At 26.3% G+C, this 18,590-nt stretch overlaps 2 protein-coding genes across 3 annotated transcripts; one reads left to right on the plus strand and one right to left on the minus strand.

Annotated features, from left to right (window-relative positions):
- Positions 1 to 347: 347 nt before the first annotated feature.
- Positions 348 to 10,404, plus strand: LOC145835301 (uncharacterized). The gene is made up of 5 exons (XM_082942871.1): positions 348 to 434; positions 2,536 to 2,648; positions 5,197 to 6,474; positions 7,011 to 7,172; positions 9,075 to 10,404. The coding sequence occupies exons 1-5, from the start codon at positions 362 to 364 to the stop codon at positions 9,315 to 9,317; spliced, it is 1,869 nt and encodes a 622-aa protein (XP_082798997.1). The 5' UTR covers positions 348 to 361; the 3' UTR covers positions 9,318 to 10,404.
- Positions 10,405 to 12,235: 1,831 nt separating this feature from the next.
- Positions 12,236 to 15,143, minus strand: LOC145834410 (UDP-glucose 4-epimerase-like). Of its 2 annotated transcripts, none has more exons than XM_082941836.1 (6): positions 14,909 to 15,143; positions 14,405 to 14,529; positions 14,208 to 14,345; positions 13,733 to 14,052; positions 13,141 to 13,275; positions 12,236 to 13,012 (listed from the first exon to the last, which is right to left on the minus strand). In XM_082941836.1, exons 1-6 carry the CDS (start codon positions 14,995 to 14,997, stop codon positions 12,749 to 12,751), a joined length of 1,071 nt encoding a protein of 356 aa, XP_082797962.1. In that variant the 5' UTR covers positions 14,998 to 15,143; the 3' UTR covers positions 12,236 to 12,748. The 2 variants fall into 2 exon arrangements, with proteins under 2 accessions (XP_082797962.1, XP_082797961.1); XM_082941835.1 differs by having other exon boundaries at positions 13,141 to 13,278.
- Between the last annotated feature and the right edge of the window lie 3,447 nt (positions 15,144 to 18,590).

Raw genomic sequence — 18,590 nt, forward strand, 5'->3', positions numbered from 1 at the left:
TTTTATTTTAAATTTGTATTTAGCTTTAATTCAAAATAATCTACTTCTAATGAATATAGAAAAAATATGATTCTACACTAGCTCACACATTAGTTCTATTTATATGAGAATAGTGGTTAAAAATATTTTTAAATAGAAGCTTTTTAAACTGTATACTTTTTGTTTTCAACCAGTTTCATTTCTTTTATTCTTATAAGTTATATTGATTTATTTTAAAACGACCAATAAAAAGAACTTCTAAGAGAAAAAAGGAGTTTTAAATTTTTCTGTTGTGTTTCTAGAAGCATACCTGTTTACATTCAAGATTTTGAGATTAGCAAAATTAATTTAAAAGTTTATTATAGTCATCATCCTATGTAATATGAATTATAACAATGGGATGTACCCAAACAACGGGAATGATCCTAGAAATGATCCGCGGCAACTACCACCAGGTTACCTTTTTTATTATTTCACCATTTTTTCTACAGCAAGTCAATATAGTTGACATAGTACTAGTTATTAGTTAAAACTGTATTTCAGGGTGGCCATTTTACTTAACTATATTTGAAATTTGAAAGCTTAGTTTAAAAAACCTTGTACTTAACAATTTTAAAAACAGTCTGTAAAAACATGTACTTTTAAAGAAAAATAATCTTTAACCCTGGAATTTAAAAAAAAAAATGAAAAAGTAAATAAATTTAGTCAAGTGAAAAAAATATACAAAAAAAAGAGTTTTACTCAGAGTTATATTTATTATAAAACACATTTAAAGTAGAACTACATTAACCTATTAATAATTTCATACTATTAAAAGTTTATTTTACCTTTATTTTAATTTCATTATAAAAAGGGACAAGAACATATGTACTATAAAAAAACCTGTAAGAAAATCAAAATGCTTAAAAGAAATTTCTAAAAAATTAATGGCCACCCTTCTATGCTGTTCAGTTAAATCGCAAACAAAAAATAATTAATCATAACCTTAATTTTACACCAGTTTCTAATAAGCTTTCCTATTTTTGTGTTTTATCCTATTTATGTCCTATTTTTCGGCTTTAGTTAAAAACGGATACTTTAGTGCTTATGGCACTTTAGAATGTCTTTAGACCGATATGAAAGTTTGTTGTGACTATGTCTGCTTGATTAATCCTAATGAGAACGAAACAAAGTCGCAAAATTTCGCGTGGATTGTTTTAATGGTTGTGTAGTACAGTCTTGCCTATTATAGTTATTTTTGTGTAAAAGGTTATTTCAAAGTTGAGGAATGTTTTTGCAGCAACTCTTCTCTTCCAGACAAAATGTGACCATCGAGATTAAAAGCCTTCTAAAAATTTTCAATGCTTTAAACTATTGTTTAAACGATCTTCACAACTCTAATATTATTTCACCTAAGATTACTGAAAATGTATGCCAAAGCTTGATAACACATGGCAGTAACAAATGCTAAATTAAAATTCAATAATTTATTTACAAGAAAATTGATGGCTTGGCAATGGGCCACTTGGTGGTCCCGCGAATATTTTTGTTTGCTGTTTTAAAACAAAGTTTTTTATTAGCATAAAACAATCTATTAGTTATTTTAGAACCTTAATGATGTTTTTGTTTCCTATAAAAGTGACTATAACAATGATAAAATAAGTTGTTTAAAAAAACTTAAAAGTTTAGATCTTTTTTTAAAACTCATAATATAAAACAAAGTTAAGCATTCATTACTAATTCTAGATGTCTCCTTATATGACACGTCAAATGCAGTATATACAAACATTTACAGAAAGCGAAAACTTGTTGATCAATTCGTCTAATATTGTTCTTTTTGTTTTTATTACAAAAAGTTAATCTTACTTTTAGTTCGGATTTCCTAATATTTAAAATATGTTCAAAAGTTTAACTAAAAGATGAGACGGAAAACATTAAGAAGTTTTTCAGTTTACTAGGTTACCTACAGAGAATCAACACTGTCAGAAAAAAAATTCCAATACATATTAGTCTAAATAAGGGTTTCCCAAACTTTTTTGCTAATGGCCCCCTTTAAAGAGTTTGAAAAAGTAATGGCCCCCTTCAACATTACGATAAAATACACATAAGACCTTTTTTTTTTTTTTGCTCTTCATCTGAAACTCAAGAATATCTAGTGTAAGTTTCTAAACTGCCATATAATACACATCAGACCTTTTTTTTTTTTTTGCTCTTCATCTGCAACTCAAGAATATCTAGTGTAAGTTTTCAAGTTATGGCCTCATGGCCCCCCTGTGGCTCCTTTACTGCTCATGGCCCCCCCTCTTCCCCCTTTGCTGCTCATGGCCCCCTAGGGGGCCACTTGGCCCACTTTGGGAAACCCTGGTCTAAATTATTTTTTCAGCTATATTTCTTGCTGTTTTATAATAAAGTAACAACTTGTTTTAAATATATAATAAATATTTTTTCTAAGTAAACCAAGACTTTTTAAACTTAGATATTAAGAGATTTCTTAAATGTCAAACTTGCTATGTGAAAGTTATGTTTGTCTAAGTTTTTTACATAGAAAATAAGTTTGAATTTGTAAATTTTTTTTAGGCTGGGAACAAAAAATAGACCAGAGAATAAACTGGCCCTATTTTATCGATCACAACAACCGGGTTACAACGTACGAGGATCCAAGAACTCAATTCTATGGGCAGCCGTGGATTGTTAGTTGATATCCAAGTTTTTGTTTAATATTTATTTCAGTCAATTTTAGTAAATAATTTTTATTGTATATGTCCTACTTTTTATAAAATTCATGATACAACTTTAACAGTACTAGTACTAAGCGTTTAGAAAATAAATACTGAAAGTGAAATGAATCGTTTGCTATTGATTGTATACATATGCAATCATACTTTTTGAAATAGAATAAATAGTAACTAATACTCTATTTAAATAAGCGTAGTTAAAACTCTTTCAAACAAACAAAAATTTATATTTTAAAGTATTTTTTGTACAACTGAGATAGCTTTTTTAGCACCTTATACCGTAAATGGTGTTAGAATAAAAAAATAAAAAAAACTAATTTAGTTTATGTTAATTAATTGTATATTTTAGATATTTGTATGACATGCGATCATCAGTTGCTTTTTAACTATATTTTTTGATTGAAAAAAAGTTCCTTTTAAAAGGTTGTCAAACAATAAGGTCTTAACATTAATGTAAATTTACTTCAGCAATTGGAGTATGGAATCACTGTATAAAAAAATTAAGACTTTATTTTTTGTAATTATGTTGTTAATTGACTTGTTATATTTTCATTGTTCTAGTTAATAAAATATTTATACAAATAGTAGATTAATCCTGGTTAGTAATATTTTCAATTTAATCTTTAATGAGTAATTTTTAAGCCATTGTTGTGCAGTTTTGTAATTTTTTATTATTTAAATATCTACCATTTTATGAACAAATTAAATAATTGTTCTTTGAACAAAAAAAGTGTTTGCATTAAACAAATTAAACGAAATCAGTAACAACAATTATACTACATGTTAAGGATTAAATAAAGCAGTTTAATTTTCTTTTTATTTACATAAAGTAGTTTAAGTAATTTTATAACCAAATAATACGTAACAAAATAGAGATGAATTGATAATTTCTGGTTTATTCTAGATCTTGTCAATCACTTCGAGCTATTTCTCCAACCACTGAGTAATTTCTATAAATATTCAATTTATTGCGTCATGTTGTAGCTCAGTTATAAACATCACTGGCTGCTAAGTTTCAATTATATCTAATGAGCTGTGCAGTTTGTTTAAACATTGAACAACTAAAAGACATCACGACTTATTTTGTTTTTGTTTTTCACTCGATATTTATTTGTTTTAAAAAGTATATTGTTTTTTGTTTGTAGATATATATCAATTATTTTACTAAGTTATATATTTTTGTTAATTATAACAATAATTATATATATTTGATTATTATGTAGTGGAATTTCCATTGAAACAGTTTTATTAGTTTATAATAAAATAATGTTTAATTCTTTTATTAGTGTAAGAAAGACTTAATTTTTAGTACTTTTTATTGGGTGCAAGACTATTCAAATTTGGACAATTGAAATTCCGGCAATTCAAAATCCAAAAAAAAAGTTGAAAGCGTCACAATTAAAAACGTAATGTATTTTTGTCAAATATAAAAAAAACATGTGTAGGTCCTATTAATATCCAAAAGCTGTTTTTTCTTTTTGCAAAACATTAAATATTTTTTGAGATATGGCTTAAATAAAGTAAAAGATATCGTTATTTTTAATAATTTTAAAATATATTATAAAATATTTAAGATTTTGCTAATAAACAAAAAGTGGCTAATAGATTTTAATAAGATCTACATATGTATTTTTAATTTTTTTCAAAATTATTTTACTTTTTGAGATACAGTCTTTTAAATATTTTTTTAAGAATTTGAGTTGTCCGAATTTGAATTGTCATGTAACCATTTTATTTAGTAAGTACAGCTAACTATAAATTTAAATTTTCTGTAGTTAGCTGTACTAAGCTGTACTTCTAAGTTATTTTGTACACTTTTTATTCTATAAATTGAATATTTTATCTAGTAAAGATTTCAATTTAAGTTTATAATGCAAGCTGATATGAAACGGAACATGGACAAATTAAAACAAATTTCGGAAAAAAATAATAAATCGAATAATGTAAGTAATTTTTTAAATGGTATCAATTTTCAAAAAAGTTTTTGTTAAGCTTTTCTTTCAGAACTTTCTTTGTCTATGTCAAACTGTTGGTTTGAACATGGTTGTTTATAATATAAATATTACCAGTAATATATTACAGTAAACTAACTTATGCTATACAATTATTTTAGCCAAATATTTTATGCCTATTAATATTTCATTTATTTTTCATTAGTATATAGTTTTTATTCTTTGATAACATACTTAAATTAATAATATTTACATTCAGAAGAACACAATGTTCTTAAGTAACGGTGTTTTTTTTCAAATAAATTAATAAATGTTGTTACTCCTTTCAATGCAACATGCCTAAAAAATTAAATAAAAAATTTAATGATTTATAGTGCACGTCATTTTAGTATAAATATATTAAAACAAAGTTTTTATGTTTATATTATATCTGTAACATAGTTTAAATATTTATATGCTAATCAAACTTTCTTTTGGTAATCAAACTAGTTATTAACATCGTTTATGCTACTTTTTATCATGAAAATAAAATAAATGAACACAATAAACAGGGCAACCAACAACCGCAGCAGAAGCAACCGCGAACAATACCTGTGCAGCACAACCAGCACAATTACAATCCTCAGTTTGCAGGCAGCAATTGGCCTCAGCAACAGCAAAACTACTACCAGCAACCACAGCCGCAGCAGCAGGTAAGCTCAAACGTCCATAGCAACCAACAGCCGTTTGACAGAATTCAGACGGCTTCCGTTGAGATTCCTGTCAGTCACGTGGTTGACAAGCCGGACTCAGATTTTTCTTCTTCAAATTTTTCACCTTCTTTTTTTTCTCCTCCCAATTTTCTTCACGAAAAATTTCCTTCTTCCGACTTTATGATGCATCCGGATTTCGACCCGTCTTCTCCAGTTTTCCAAGTCAGGCTCAAACCAACGAAAGATCAAAGCACAGGAGTCATGACTCCTCCGAGAAGATTTCACACTCCCAACAGAATGTTCAACGATCAGTCATTAGGTTACAAACCTTCACCGAAAAGTTTAAACGACACTCCAATTAAGGTTGACTTCCCCGACTTTGATCCAAAAAAGTTGAATCAAGAAGACGATGTGGAGCAGGAAAGCTGTCCAACAAGCAAGCAGTCAGGAAGCATTCCAGCTAAAAATTTTAGTCACAAAGTAACAGTACCATTAGCTAAAGAAAATAATCCTGTTGAGTTGATTGCTAAAAGTATAGAAGATACACCAACAGTAAATATTTCTCATGAAAGTATTGAAGAAAAAGATGATGAGAAAGATAAAGTCAAAGAACCAATACCACTACCTTATAAAAACGTTGCTAAGCCAGATGTTAATAATCCTGAAAACACAGAGACTTCAAGCAATGAAAAAATAAAACAACTCGAAAATGTTAAGCCGTCGGCTACAATAAATGAACCAAAATGTAGTAAAGATGAAACTAGTGAAAAAATAACTTCAGACGTTAAAGAACCTTCCAAAAACATAACCTTCGAACAACTAGAACCTGTAGTAAGCATGGAAACAAATACAGACGTACCAATCGATCAACCAAAAACAACTGAATCCGTTGCTTGCCAGACAGACGGTGACTGCTTTATTGTCATGCCGAATAAAAGTGATGACGAGAAAATTGAAGATGATGTCATAGTTGAATCTCCTAGTTCGATACCACCGGAATTGATCAGTGATTTCGGCACGGCTTCGTGCGAAGAGCAGCCAGTTTTGTTTGATGAAATACCTGATGAACCAAAACAATCTTCTGAATATATAATCAAGTTATCAAAGACGCCTGTGACAGAGAACAATCCTTCTCAGGTTTATTTTTACTCACTTTTTAGTCACTGCTTTTTTCACTCTTTTAAACTTTTCCTTTTCTTTTTAACTTTTATTTTCTTGCATTTCTTAAATCTTTTATTTCAATAAGTATTTTTTTAATTTGAATGTAAATTAATGTTTTTGTTGCTTACACATGAGTTTATTTATTTTATTATTTTTCTTCAAAGGTATGATTAAATTTAGCCATAGGGAATTTCAATATAAAGTTTTAATTTAATTATATGTTATCCTTTTTATAACATTTTTTTATTTTACCTTGGTTCCTAACAAAGTTTGAAATTTTGAACTACTTGAAAAGTTGTGTACATTTTTTACACGGTTTTATCAGGTTGCTTTTTTTCTAAGTTAAAATACTTCAGTTTAATTGTACTACACAAAAACTGTTATCATTTCATAAGTCACATTCAAGAGTCGACTAAAGTCATTATTAATGACATTTTAATTTGTTATTTACTTTAGTTCTTATTAAGTAAATGTTGTAAGACATAAATTATTATTTTATTTTTCATAAATAGAATTCCAGAGACATACCAATCAAAGTGCAGCACCAGCAAGAAGCACCACAGCAGCAGCCAACTTACAGCGCCAAACCAACTCTTTACAAAACTGCTGCTAGCGAGAAACCTCAAAATGATAATTACGGAACTCAGGATCACAGAGTTACAAAGTGTCTCAAGGTATTTATAAATAAAAAAACATTTTATACTACTTTTAAAGAATTTTTTTAAGGTTATTAGTGTGAATGAGTTTATATGTTCGTTTCAAAAGTAGTTTGTTTTTAGTAAACTTAAACTCTCGAATAATTGCTAGTGCGTAAAGTTGTTAAACATATAATAAGTTAAAGTTAGTATTTGATGGGAAAGGTGTAAAGTGAAGTTAATTGGTGTAAATGTTGTTGTAAGAAAAACTCAATTTAAGATTTTTATTTATTTAAATAATTTACTGTAGGCCTAGAACTAGAAATGGTTTAGAAGGTAAAGTAAAATGTTTGTAGTAAATACACTTTAAACCAAGCTTTAAAGAACTTAATTGTATAGAAAATTTTAAGTTTAACAAATGTTATAGGTGTAGTTTTCTAAACTAAACAAATTTTTAGTAAAACAATAAACTTAATTGTTTAAACTAACTGCAGCTTGCTAGTGAAAACATCTATTATATATTTCTATGAAAGTAACATATTAATTTTAATATATATCTAGTTAGATATTTCTACAATTCAAATTTATAAACTTTATTTACAAAACAATGTTTCACTCGTTTAAACTAAATCAAACGAGATCATCACTTGAATAGAATCTATAATTTTTTTAAATACAAACATGCAAGGAGACATTAGGGCTAAATATAAAATAAAACTAACATTTATGTGTAAAAAAAACATATAGTTTAAAGCTATTAAATTTAGGAAAATAATAATATTATTAGGTTAGTAAAAAAAACATAAATATTTCTACATTTAATACTTTGTGTATTTGTTTGATTGTACTATGACAAAAATTTTTGATTAGGCTAAACAATCACTACCTTAAGCTATTTAAATTCAATAATTATTAGAGTTATATAATAATCTTATAAATCAATTTAAATTTTAAAACTTTTTTAAGTTTCAGCTTTTTTATTTGTAATATTGTTTAAAATATCTTTTAGTGAATAATATATACTCAAGCTGAATTACTTAGTGTGTTATACAAAGACTTTTGATAAATAAAAACATATATAATCTTTATAGCAATTTACCTTTTTTCGGTAATTTATTAAGAAATTTCTAACGCCAAAATTTATTTAAAATTCAAAAATCAGCAAACAAATGCCAGTTTTCGTATCTAATTTTCAAATTTTTAAACAATAGTTATATTTTTAGATTTAAATTTGAGGTTCTAATTGAACAAAAATAGTTCTCAACTTATTTGAAAATAAGGAGACAACTACACAACACTAGTTAATCAAAATTCTATTTGTTAAACTCAGTTTCACCCTTTAAGGGATCTTCAGTTACAATTTAAATCTGAAAAGTAAAACAAAACAAGTAAATTAGAATTTGTAACTTATGATGTTTAGAAAGCTTCGAGTTTAGAACTTTGATTAATTAATGTTGTACAATAGTTATATTGTTTTATTAGTTTTTACTAGTTTAACAATAATGCGTAATTCGAAAAAAAAGCTGTCTTACAAAATAACTTTATTTTTCATAAAGATAACAGAGTTACCAATATTTATGTATTTGTTTTATTAGCATATAGGGTAGTTTTTTTACCAGTTGAAGTATCTTTAAACAGGAAGTAAGGTTTTGAAGTATTGATTTATTTTTTCGATTTATTTTGACATTTGTAGTTTGTTTCACATATATTTTCTTTATTATAATTTTTTTAAACAAAATTACTTTAAACAGTAACAATATGTAACTTAATAAGATAACGGATTTTAAAGTTTTTTTTAGTTGGAAGACATTAATAAACTCTCCTTTAATTATTTTGAAATAAATATTAACTGTGTTGTGCAACTTATTGTCTACTAACATATTTACAAAAAACAAACAGTATAAAATAAATTAAAAAAACTAAAATGCAACAAAATTTCAGCAAATCGAGGAGGTTGTAGCAGATTTGGAAGAAATTAACCTGGAAGTAGAAAATTTTACTGGCAGTGAAAAAAACAAATTGTACTTGAAAATAGAGGACCAGCTGACCAAGAAGCTGCTGAAACTGGACGGAATCGACACCTCGGACCTGCCACCAAACACCCTCATTGTCAGGACTAACAGAAAATCCGCTGTTCGTAGAATTCAAGGCATCATTGACAAATTGGAAGCCAAGTGCCAATGAGTTGTGATAATCGTTTTGAAATATTTATTAATTTTATAATATTTTCACTTTCTTAGATTTGAGGTTCTCTCTAAATTAGTTAGATTTTTATTTAAACTTGTAGTTTTAATAAAATTAATTATAGTAAGTTTCTTACAGATTAAGTATTAATTAATTTTACCTTAGATCAAATAGAAGTTATAATCGCTTGTTTGTACCTTTTTATGTTAATTTTTTTCAATGATGACGTTCTTATTATTTAATTCTTTTCTATAAAAATAATAACACAAAATTCTGATACATCAAAAAATTTTCTAGCTGTTTACAGCTTTTAAATAAAACTAAACAAGTTATCAATTTATTTAAAATTAACGCTATACTTATTTGTTTATGCAACCCTTTTTTTGCTATTCATAAGCTTTTTTTGTGATAGTTAACTTCACTTTAAGTTAATGATGATTTAAGTATGTTAACTAATAAAAATCTTTTATAACTAAATTTTGTTATTAAATCTTTTTGTTAAATAATTTCTGATTCATTCATTCTTTTGTTTTAATATAAACAATGTTCTTTCAATAATTTGTTTTACAAAATAAAAATTTGAAACTATAGAAAAACACGCTTGATATATTAGAAATACAAAAATTAAGTCCTGATAAATTACACAAGTTCTATACTTAAATTTTTAAACTAAATACAATTTATCAATAAAGTTTTATTACTTTTAGCAGAGTTAATTTAAGCCTAATAATTTAAATACACTTAAAATACACTGAATTGAAGAGCATTGTAGTTTCAAAAGATACTTTTAGTTCAGTGATGCTTAGATCGAGGATGTGTAATATGTGGTCATTTTAACATTTTGAAGCGCATATTTATCAATTGTTATGACAAAAAACTATTTATTTAGTAACAAAACTATTTAAATTTTAGGGTAACTCAATGTATTTTTTTATTTTTAACTAAAAATTTTGTTTGTTCAAGTTTTCATAACTATAATTACACTGAAATAAAAATGAAATTTAAAATGTAATAAATATTCAATACAAAACTTTAATATATAATGATCCACCGGTTTGTTAATAAATTGTTTTTAATTTGTAAAAAAATATTTTCTTTTGTTTATGCTGGTAGTTATGAAATAATGCTTTAAAATTAATAATACTGAGTTAAATTGGATCGTAAGTTTTATTTGTTTTGATAAACCGTATAAACGAAAAGTTCGCAATTATTCTTAATTTTGCTACTTAGACAATTTAGTTGCATTGAAACCAGAATGTATATTAAATAAAATTATTAATTGAATAAAAGCACCGGGAAGGAAAAATACTTTCTGGAAATGTTACTTCTCAATTTTTTTCGTCTAAGACCACAATATAGCTACGGATTATAATAAATACGAGTTTATTATGTGACTTCTGTATCAGAAAGAGACAATGCTTTATCTAACTTAATGGATGATTCCAATTAACATACATTACAAACGTGAATTAAACCAAGTCGCTCTTGATAAAACTTAAATAACAAGGCAATAATTGTGTTTATTTCTGGTTGATTTTTTAGTAAGAGAAATAGTTAAATTTTAACGTAAACGATCAAAGAAATGTAAAAAAAAACTAGGGAGGAAATAGTGTGGTAGCCTGTATTTTTATGGCTAACATTGGCAGTCAAGGGTTAAAAAAGAATGCTTACAACTTAAAAAAAATTTCACTAGGATTAATGGTATATATATTTTTACTCAGTTTAAAATATATTTTAACTATATAAATAAACTTTTAACATAGACTTTATCTTTCTTGTAACTTTTATTAAATTTAATTGATTAGGTTTTGTGTCCTACGTAATTATTTATGTCTTAAATGTTGCCTGATAGATAAAACGGTTGGACATAATTAGTTAAACTAAAATTATTTGAAGTAAGACAGTACTTTATATATTATCAACATTGACATAACTAACCATAACAAAATACTATATATACAAATAAGTTAATAATAATTTTATTAATTTTTGCTTTACTAAAAATAAGACAACATTAGAGTCTGTAAATAAGTTTATAAAAGTTCATCCATGAAATAACTTTTCAGAGTAGTTTTAAGGTTTGTAAACTTAGATTATTATATGTAGTTTAGTTGTTTAAATACTGTAACACAGGGTTGCTCACACTCAGGTAAACTACGGCAAGTCTGAATTTTTTATTTTTCAGGCTGGCTCGAATGTTTTTTTTTAATAAAACTCAGGCTAGTTTAAATGCTTTTCTTGAACCTTAGGTTAGATTTTACAACTCTAAAAAAAGTTTTTTAACTTTAAGTTCTTTTGATATTAGTGTGATTTTTTTAGCTATTAAACCATGATTGTTAGTAACTTTTAATTTATGTTTTTGGTTTTTTATTTTTCCTCATAAATTCAGTCTGTTACAGGCCTTAGCTAAAATAAGACACTATATTCTTTTGTAATGAAAAAAATTCAATTAAAATGTTTTGTTTTTGGAACTTTAAAAGCAAATAGTTTGTTAACGGGTCAAATTCTTATCAGCAAACAAAAACATGTGGCCCACGACATGGTTTTTTAGCTTGTGCAAAACAAAAAAAAAACTGAAAATGTAATAAATGCTGATGAAAAAGCACTCAATCTGGTTATGATCAAACTGATATCGTTATTAGATTATCATTACAATACAAATTTTACTCTAAAAAGCTGTTTATATTTTTAGGTTAATTTTTTATGTCGGCCTTCAAAGACTTTTTTCTAACAAACGTTCGGCTCTTAACAGACAAACCGCCGCTAATGTCTGCCTTTAAATCTTTATTGAAAAAGTTTTTGCTTTATTTTCGTTCTAAATATGTAGCCATTTAAGTTTTAGTAAGTAAGCCTAATAACTGTTTACATTTTGATTTAAAAACAATAGAAATTTTGGAACATGAAAGAAACATTTTTTATTAAGGCTCCTTTTAATAATTTTAAAATATATTTTTACCTTCTTCCACTGTAAAGCGAACTTTATTAAGTTTTTTTTATGTAATTTAAGCTTTAGCTAATACTAGTAGTTAATAATTTCAAGTTTCATTTTAAAGTTTGGTTAAACAAAAAGAAGTCATTAAACAAATAAATCAGCACAATTGTCATCATAGTTGTAAAAACAAAAAATATTAAGTAAATTAAAAAAAACCGAGAAAACATTCTATATTTCGTCAAGTATTTGACAAAAAACGTGCAGAAGTTTTACAACAACTTAAAATTTTCACTGGATATAAGTGCTACTTATCTTAAGTATATTTCAGTGCTATTTACTAACTGTTCAAGATTATGACTGTTAGAACAAAAATTAATTTTCAATACATTAATAAGTAATTTTTTTAAGTTTAAAGTGTCTATTCAATAAATTCTTAATTATAAATATTTTCAAAAGGATCAGAATATTCTTTTAGCATAAAAATTGACTTTAAATTTAATTAGCTCTTGTAGCCAAGCGGATTGTTGTTGTAAAATCGCCACAGGTCCTCACACATCTGCACATGAGACTTTTCAGCCTTCCATCCTAAATCAATGAAAGCTTTGACAGGATTGCAGTAGACCTTTTCAACGTCTCCTTTTCTCCGCGGTCGCATGAGAACGTTTAGTTTTTTTCCACAAGCTCGTTCAAATTCGCTAATCATCTGCTTAGTTGTCCTTCCCACACCTGAACCTATGTTGTACACAGAGTACTTACCTAGCTCCTGTTTTGTAAATAATGAAAGACTGTTTGAGATGATTATAAACATCTAGATTTAAAAAGCTTAGATGAATATATAAGATTAATTAGTTGAAATAGTTACGATGTAGGAAATAAATTATTTTCTCAAACCTCAATTTTATTAATAATTGTTGAGTGAGCTTTCGCAACGTCCATAATATGAACATAATCCCTTATTGCAGATCCATCGCAAGTATCGTAATCATTTCCATAAATCTCAAGAGCTTCTTGTAAGCCTGATGCTACCTGCTTTTTTTAAAACAGCCATTATACCAAAATCTTTTCAATTTTCATTTCTATTCATAAAATGCATATGGCTAGTAAAATCTACTTATACCTAAAAAGATTGTATTTAACTGCATATTTTTAGTGATACCTTAAATGCTAAAATATTAACTAATTCCGTAGACTAATCAATTAACTTAGTTTGTACAAAAATCTTTACAGCTATTAATATTAAAACTTTCCTTTTTAGTAACTTTTTTTGACTGCTAATTTCTTATTTTAAAACTTACTAAACAACATAGTTGTTATAGTATTTGTCTTGAATTATTACTCTTGTATTTTCTTGTTTAAACTGTTTATAAGAAACATATAAATTTTTATCAAAATTTAAGTTTTGCTTTAAGTCACTATTTAAAATTTGAAAAATAACAACAACATAAGATACTGTTTACTGAACACAGAACTATTTTTTGCATACCTGAGCTATCTTAGGCATTAAGTTTAGTGGAACTCCTTTTGGGTCTTCCCCTAGCAGCCCAGAAGGGTGAGCGCCAACCGGGTTGAAGTACCTGAGCACTACGATGTTGCAGAGAAACGATGATGATTGCGCAAGATCAGAAAGCATCTCTTCTATCATATACTTGCATTTTGCATACGGGCAGTGGCAAGCTCCCGTTGATGAGCTCTCGGTTATAGGAAGACTTTCTTGATCGGGAGCTCCATAAACTGTACAAGATGAACTGAAGACGAGATTTCTTGTTTCGTGCTTTTTCATGCACTTAATAAGGTTTATTGTACCTACGGTTGTAAAACATAATGCTTACCAAAGTAATTAGTATTAGCCACATGATTTATAAAAAGGAAGCAGTTTTTAGATGCAATAATATTGTAAAGTTTTCTTAACGAAACTGTTTATATTTATCATTTTTTGTAAAATAAAAATTGAATTAAACCTTTCAAATTATCGTTGTAATAAAGTATTGGAAGTTTGGTACTCTCACCAACAGACTTTCTTCCGCTAAAATCGAAAACTGTATGAAAATGAAACATAGAAAATATTTCATCCAATCTTTGAAGGTTACACGAGCTAGCTGTTAAGTTATAGAAAATTGAACAAGTTTAAATTAAGTTTTAGTAGTCGTTTTAATACCTTTATAAAAACTTAAATTTTCTTTTTTGTTCGTTATAATACAAGCTCTTTCTAAAGAAGGAGGCAACTCATCTGTGTTTAACTTATTTTCTTTACAGTTTGACAAATCATCAATGACGACTACTCTAAAAAATCAAAAACTAGATACACATGTATAAGTATTCTAAGTTTATAGATTACTTTTAAAAGTTATATAACGGAGAAGCACGCGAATAAAAGTTAAACAATAGATATTACATTTTCCACAAAAAAAACTTTTAAAGCTCTAAGAATTATAGAGCACTAACACGCTAGAACTTTAAGTAATAAGGAAAATAATAATCAGTATGGTATATTAAAGATATTTTCGAATTAAAAAGCTTTTCTCTTAACCGTTCGTTATTGATAGTTATTTTAAATAAATGATTAAAAAAAGAATTTAGGCACAACTAAAAATTAAGAAAGATTAAGCGTTTGTTTGAATCTGTTCTGTAAACTTATTAGAAATATAACTTATAAAGATACTTGTTTCCGTCTTCTAGCAGCTGTACGACCGTGTGTGAACCAATGTAGCCAGCCCCGCCCAACACTAAAATAATCTTTTTTGCTTGCATCACTTGCTTAAAGTTCTTTTTTTTTAGTTTAAAATAGCAAACCTTACACCTTGTTTTTTAATCGGTATGTTTAAGTTTAAGATATAACATAGAGAGTAAGTTTTTTTTATATAGCAAAACTTAGCTTCTAAGTTAGTTGTTAGATTTAATCTGAATGAATAGACTAGTTTAAGGTAATATTTTTAACTTTCGATGTTACATATTTAGCTTTATAATCTCAATTATTAATTATTAAAAAAAAATATTTTGTATGCAATACTTAAACTAGCTTAATTCTTTGAAAATAGTCACCAAAACTAACATTTTTAATTGCTTTAACAAATTTTAAAAGAATTTTTTTAATTAGCTATACTGTAAAATTTTGATAAATTTATTTCCAAGAATTACAGAGTTTTTCTCAAGAACCTACTCATTCTTTTATTTGAATTACCTTTATATATGTCAAAATATTTTTTTCAGCTTAACTAGTTGTACATTTTAATTTAAATAGAATTGTTTTTGATAAAGATAAAACTAAAGCTTACGTATTTTTAAATAAAACCACTGTTTTAACAAAATTACTTTACTAAATAACTTTTTTACAACAAATAATACTTGTTAATAAAAAAGTAGTAAATTTTAGTTCGTAGTTTCCTATAAATAACCAAAATTATTTTAGCACATAATTATATTACTAGATTAAATATTAATATTTGAAAGTATTTTCGTTTGTAAGCCTTAATTTGTTTTATTCTAAACTCGCCAAATAAGATTTATTTAAAACTGTTTTATTCCATCATTTAAAAAAATTCTTTAAAACAAGGTTTTTGAATATATTTTTAAAAATTCTTTCATTTTATAGTTTAATAGTTTTGTGAATTTTAATGTATCATCTGATAAGTAGTTTGTCAAAAAATTATTATTATAATAAATTGATAACGATGTATTGCTCAAAAAAATGTACTTTTGAGATAGTTTTGTTTTAAACTAAACTTCTAAAAATTTAAAAACTAAGATAAATTAAGTTATCAGCTAATTCATAAAAAATATTAAATAATAATAACTGTCTTATATGTTAGTTTAAATTTTTTTTTTGACAAAATAAAAAAACTTTGTTTTTAATTTGTATACAAAAATTTTGTATACAAAAATGCAAACAAAGTATCATACAATAAAGACTTATACTATAAAATAAAATTGATTTAACTTCAACAAAAACTATAATAACTTGTTAAGATTTTTTTTAGACGATCCGAAACTTATACTACGACTATAGTTCTATGAACTATGTACGCAATAAAGTTAAAGTGCTTCAAGCTAAAATTAAAATGCTAGTAACGGTTAAGATTTTTGAGTGTGAACAATACGGAACAGGCAATTTTTGTTTTTTTATAACTTATTGCAAAAATTTACTTGTAATAGTAAGTCTTAAAACTACTTGTTTTAGTTTAAGGATAAAACTGCAGCGGAAAAATATAGCTCATTTTCATTAGAATAAGTTTTTTAAAGTCTTTTTTAAACTTTTAAAGTCATTAAAAAAATATTTATTACAAAATTAACAACTTGTTTAAAACAATTAATAAACCAGTTGTTCTCAAGACTTCAAAAACTGAACACATTTAATAATTATTATCAAAGTTTTTTGTCTACTATACTATTAAGTGTTTACAAGTTAACTAAATTATTATTTGTTAGTTTAAAATGTTTCAATAATTAAAATATAATGATCCTAAACTTACATTTTTTTCATGTTATCAAGTTTTGTGAGCCATAAAAATGTTATGCATACTACTGTGTAGTTCGATCACCTTAAAATCACTGCTAAAGTCTTTTTTAACAAAAGCTACAAGAACTTTTAAAATATTACTTTTTGTCCGTCCTAAAATTTTATGTTGCGCATATATGAACACTAAAGTAAGTATTTTTTGTAAGAGGAATCGCAATCAAGTAAGATTTTCTTACACGCTTTATAAACCTATTCTGTTGTATATACTTTCTTATATTCTTAATTGATAGTAATTTTACAACAAGATATGCAAGACACACAATTTCAGTAAAACTAACTAGATTCCGAGCAATTCTCATCAGTAGAGTACAAAGCCAACAAGTAAAAAGATTTTACAAACTTATATAGTAATCATTGGGTAATCAAGAGATTAATAAAGGACAAAAGCAATTAATAGCAGTTAAAATCATTTAAATCTACTTACGTTATAATTGATCTACAGTAAAACTAAACAATATAAAATGAAAACTATTCTTATAAAGTAGTACGAAAATAAAGAAACAGTATAGTCAAAATCTTTTTGCTTACATAAAACAGGTTTTCTTAACAAAATACAAATGGCTTCTAATTAAATTAAATCGAAAACATTACTACAAGTTTTAATAATTTTAAATCTATTTAGATTATAACTGTTTGCACCAGTTGAATTCTTAACCAAATGTTCTGCAATAGACGAACGTTTAGATGCATTTAAAACCTTGACCGGTATATCATCTTTCTTATAAGAAAAGCAAACATTTTCTACACTCTTTGGCACATGCTCTTTTATTTTTTTCCTAAGATGTCTTGTTGTTAATCACCAATATAACTTTCTGTACAACAGCAGCTGTATTGGTAGATTACCATACTTTTATTTAAGTTTGATACTGTATCCTTACCACCTGGTGTTAATAGTGGCTTAGAGGTGAATACAATTCTAGGGTTTGCTGCATAATAAGTATTTCTTATTAGTTGTCTAATTTTCTTTTCTAACATTTCCGAGCTTTTATTAATGAATGGAACTTTTAAAGTAACTACACATGCACTTTTTGTGTCATCGTGCACACAAAATTTGTTCCCAGAGTTGTAATAAGTGAAATCAACCATATCAAGTTATCTAAACAAAAACGGTTACCCACAAGAGTTAGTTAACAGAAAAAATAATTTACATTTTAAAAAATTGAATAGAATAAAGACAATAGGACCGGAAAAATGTGTAGTTACTTTAAAAGTTCCATTCATTAATAAAAGCTCGGAAATGTTAGAAAAGAAAATTAGACAACTAATAAGAAATAATTATTATGCAGCAAACCCTAGAATTGTATTCACCTCTAAGCCACTATTAACACCAGGTGGTAAGGATACAGTATCAAACTTAAATAAAAGTATGGTAATCTACCAATACAGCTGCTGTTGTACAGAAAGTTATATTGGTGATTAACAACAAGACATCTTAGGAAAAAAATAAAAGAGCATGTGCCAAAGAGTGTAGAAAATGTTTGCTTTTCTTATAAGAAAGATGATATACCGGTCAAGGTTTTAAATGCATCTAAACGTTCGTCTATTGCAGAACATTTGGTTAAGAATTCAACTGGTGCAAACAGTTATAATCTAAATAGATTTAAAATTATTAAAACTTGTAGTAATGTTTTCGATTTAATTTAATTAGAAGCCATTTGTATTTTGTTAAGAAAACCTGTTTTATGTAAGCAAAAAGATTTTGACTATACTGTTTCTTTATTTTCGTACTACTTTATAAGGATAGTTTTCATTTTATATTGTTTAGTTTTACTGTAGATCAGTTATAACGTAAGTAAACTTAAATGATTTTAACTAATACTAATTGCTT

Source organism: Thalia democratica, chromosome 4 (genome assembly GCF_965202585.1).
Source record: "Thalia democratica chromosome 4, ktThaDemo2.hap1.1, whole genome shotgun sequence".
Lineage (NCBI taxonomy): Eukaryota > Metazoa > Chordata > Thaliacea > Salpida > Salpidae > Thalia > Thalia democratica.

Coding starts and splice junctions, on each gene's coding strand:
- LOC145835301 (XM_082942871.1), top strand. CDS start 362: ATGAATTATAACAATGGGATGTACCCAAACAACGGGAATGATCCTAGA. Junction 435..2,535: donor TCCGCGGCAACTACCACCAG/GTTACCTTTTTT, acceptor AATTTTTTTTAG/GCTGGGAACAAAAAATAGAC. Junction 2,649..5,196: donor TCTATGGGCAGCCGTGGATT/GTTAGTTGATAT, acceptor CACAATAAACAG/GGCAACCAACAACCGCAGCA.
- LOC145834410 (XM_082941835.1), bottom strand. CDS start 14,997: ATGCAAGCAAAAAAGATTATTTTAGTGTTGGGCGGGGCTGGCTACATT. Junction 14,346..14,404: donor AAATTTAAGTTTTTATAAAG/GTATTAAAACGA, acceptor ATAACTTAACAG/CTAGCTCGTGTAACCTTCAA. Junction 14,053..14,207: donor TTACAACGATAATTTGAAAG/GTTTAATTCAAT, acceptor TTACAACCGTAG/GTACAATAAACCTTATTAAG.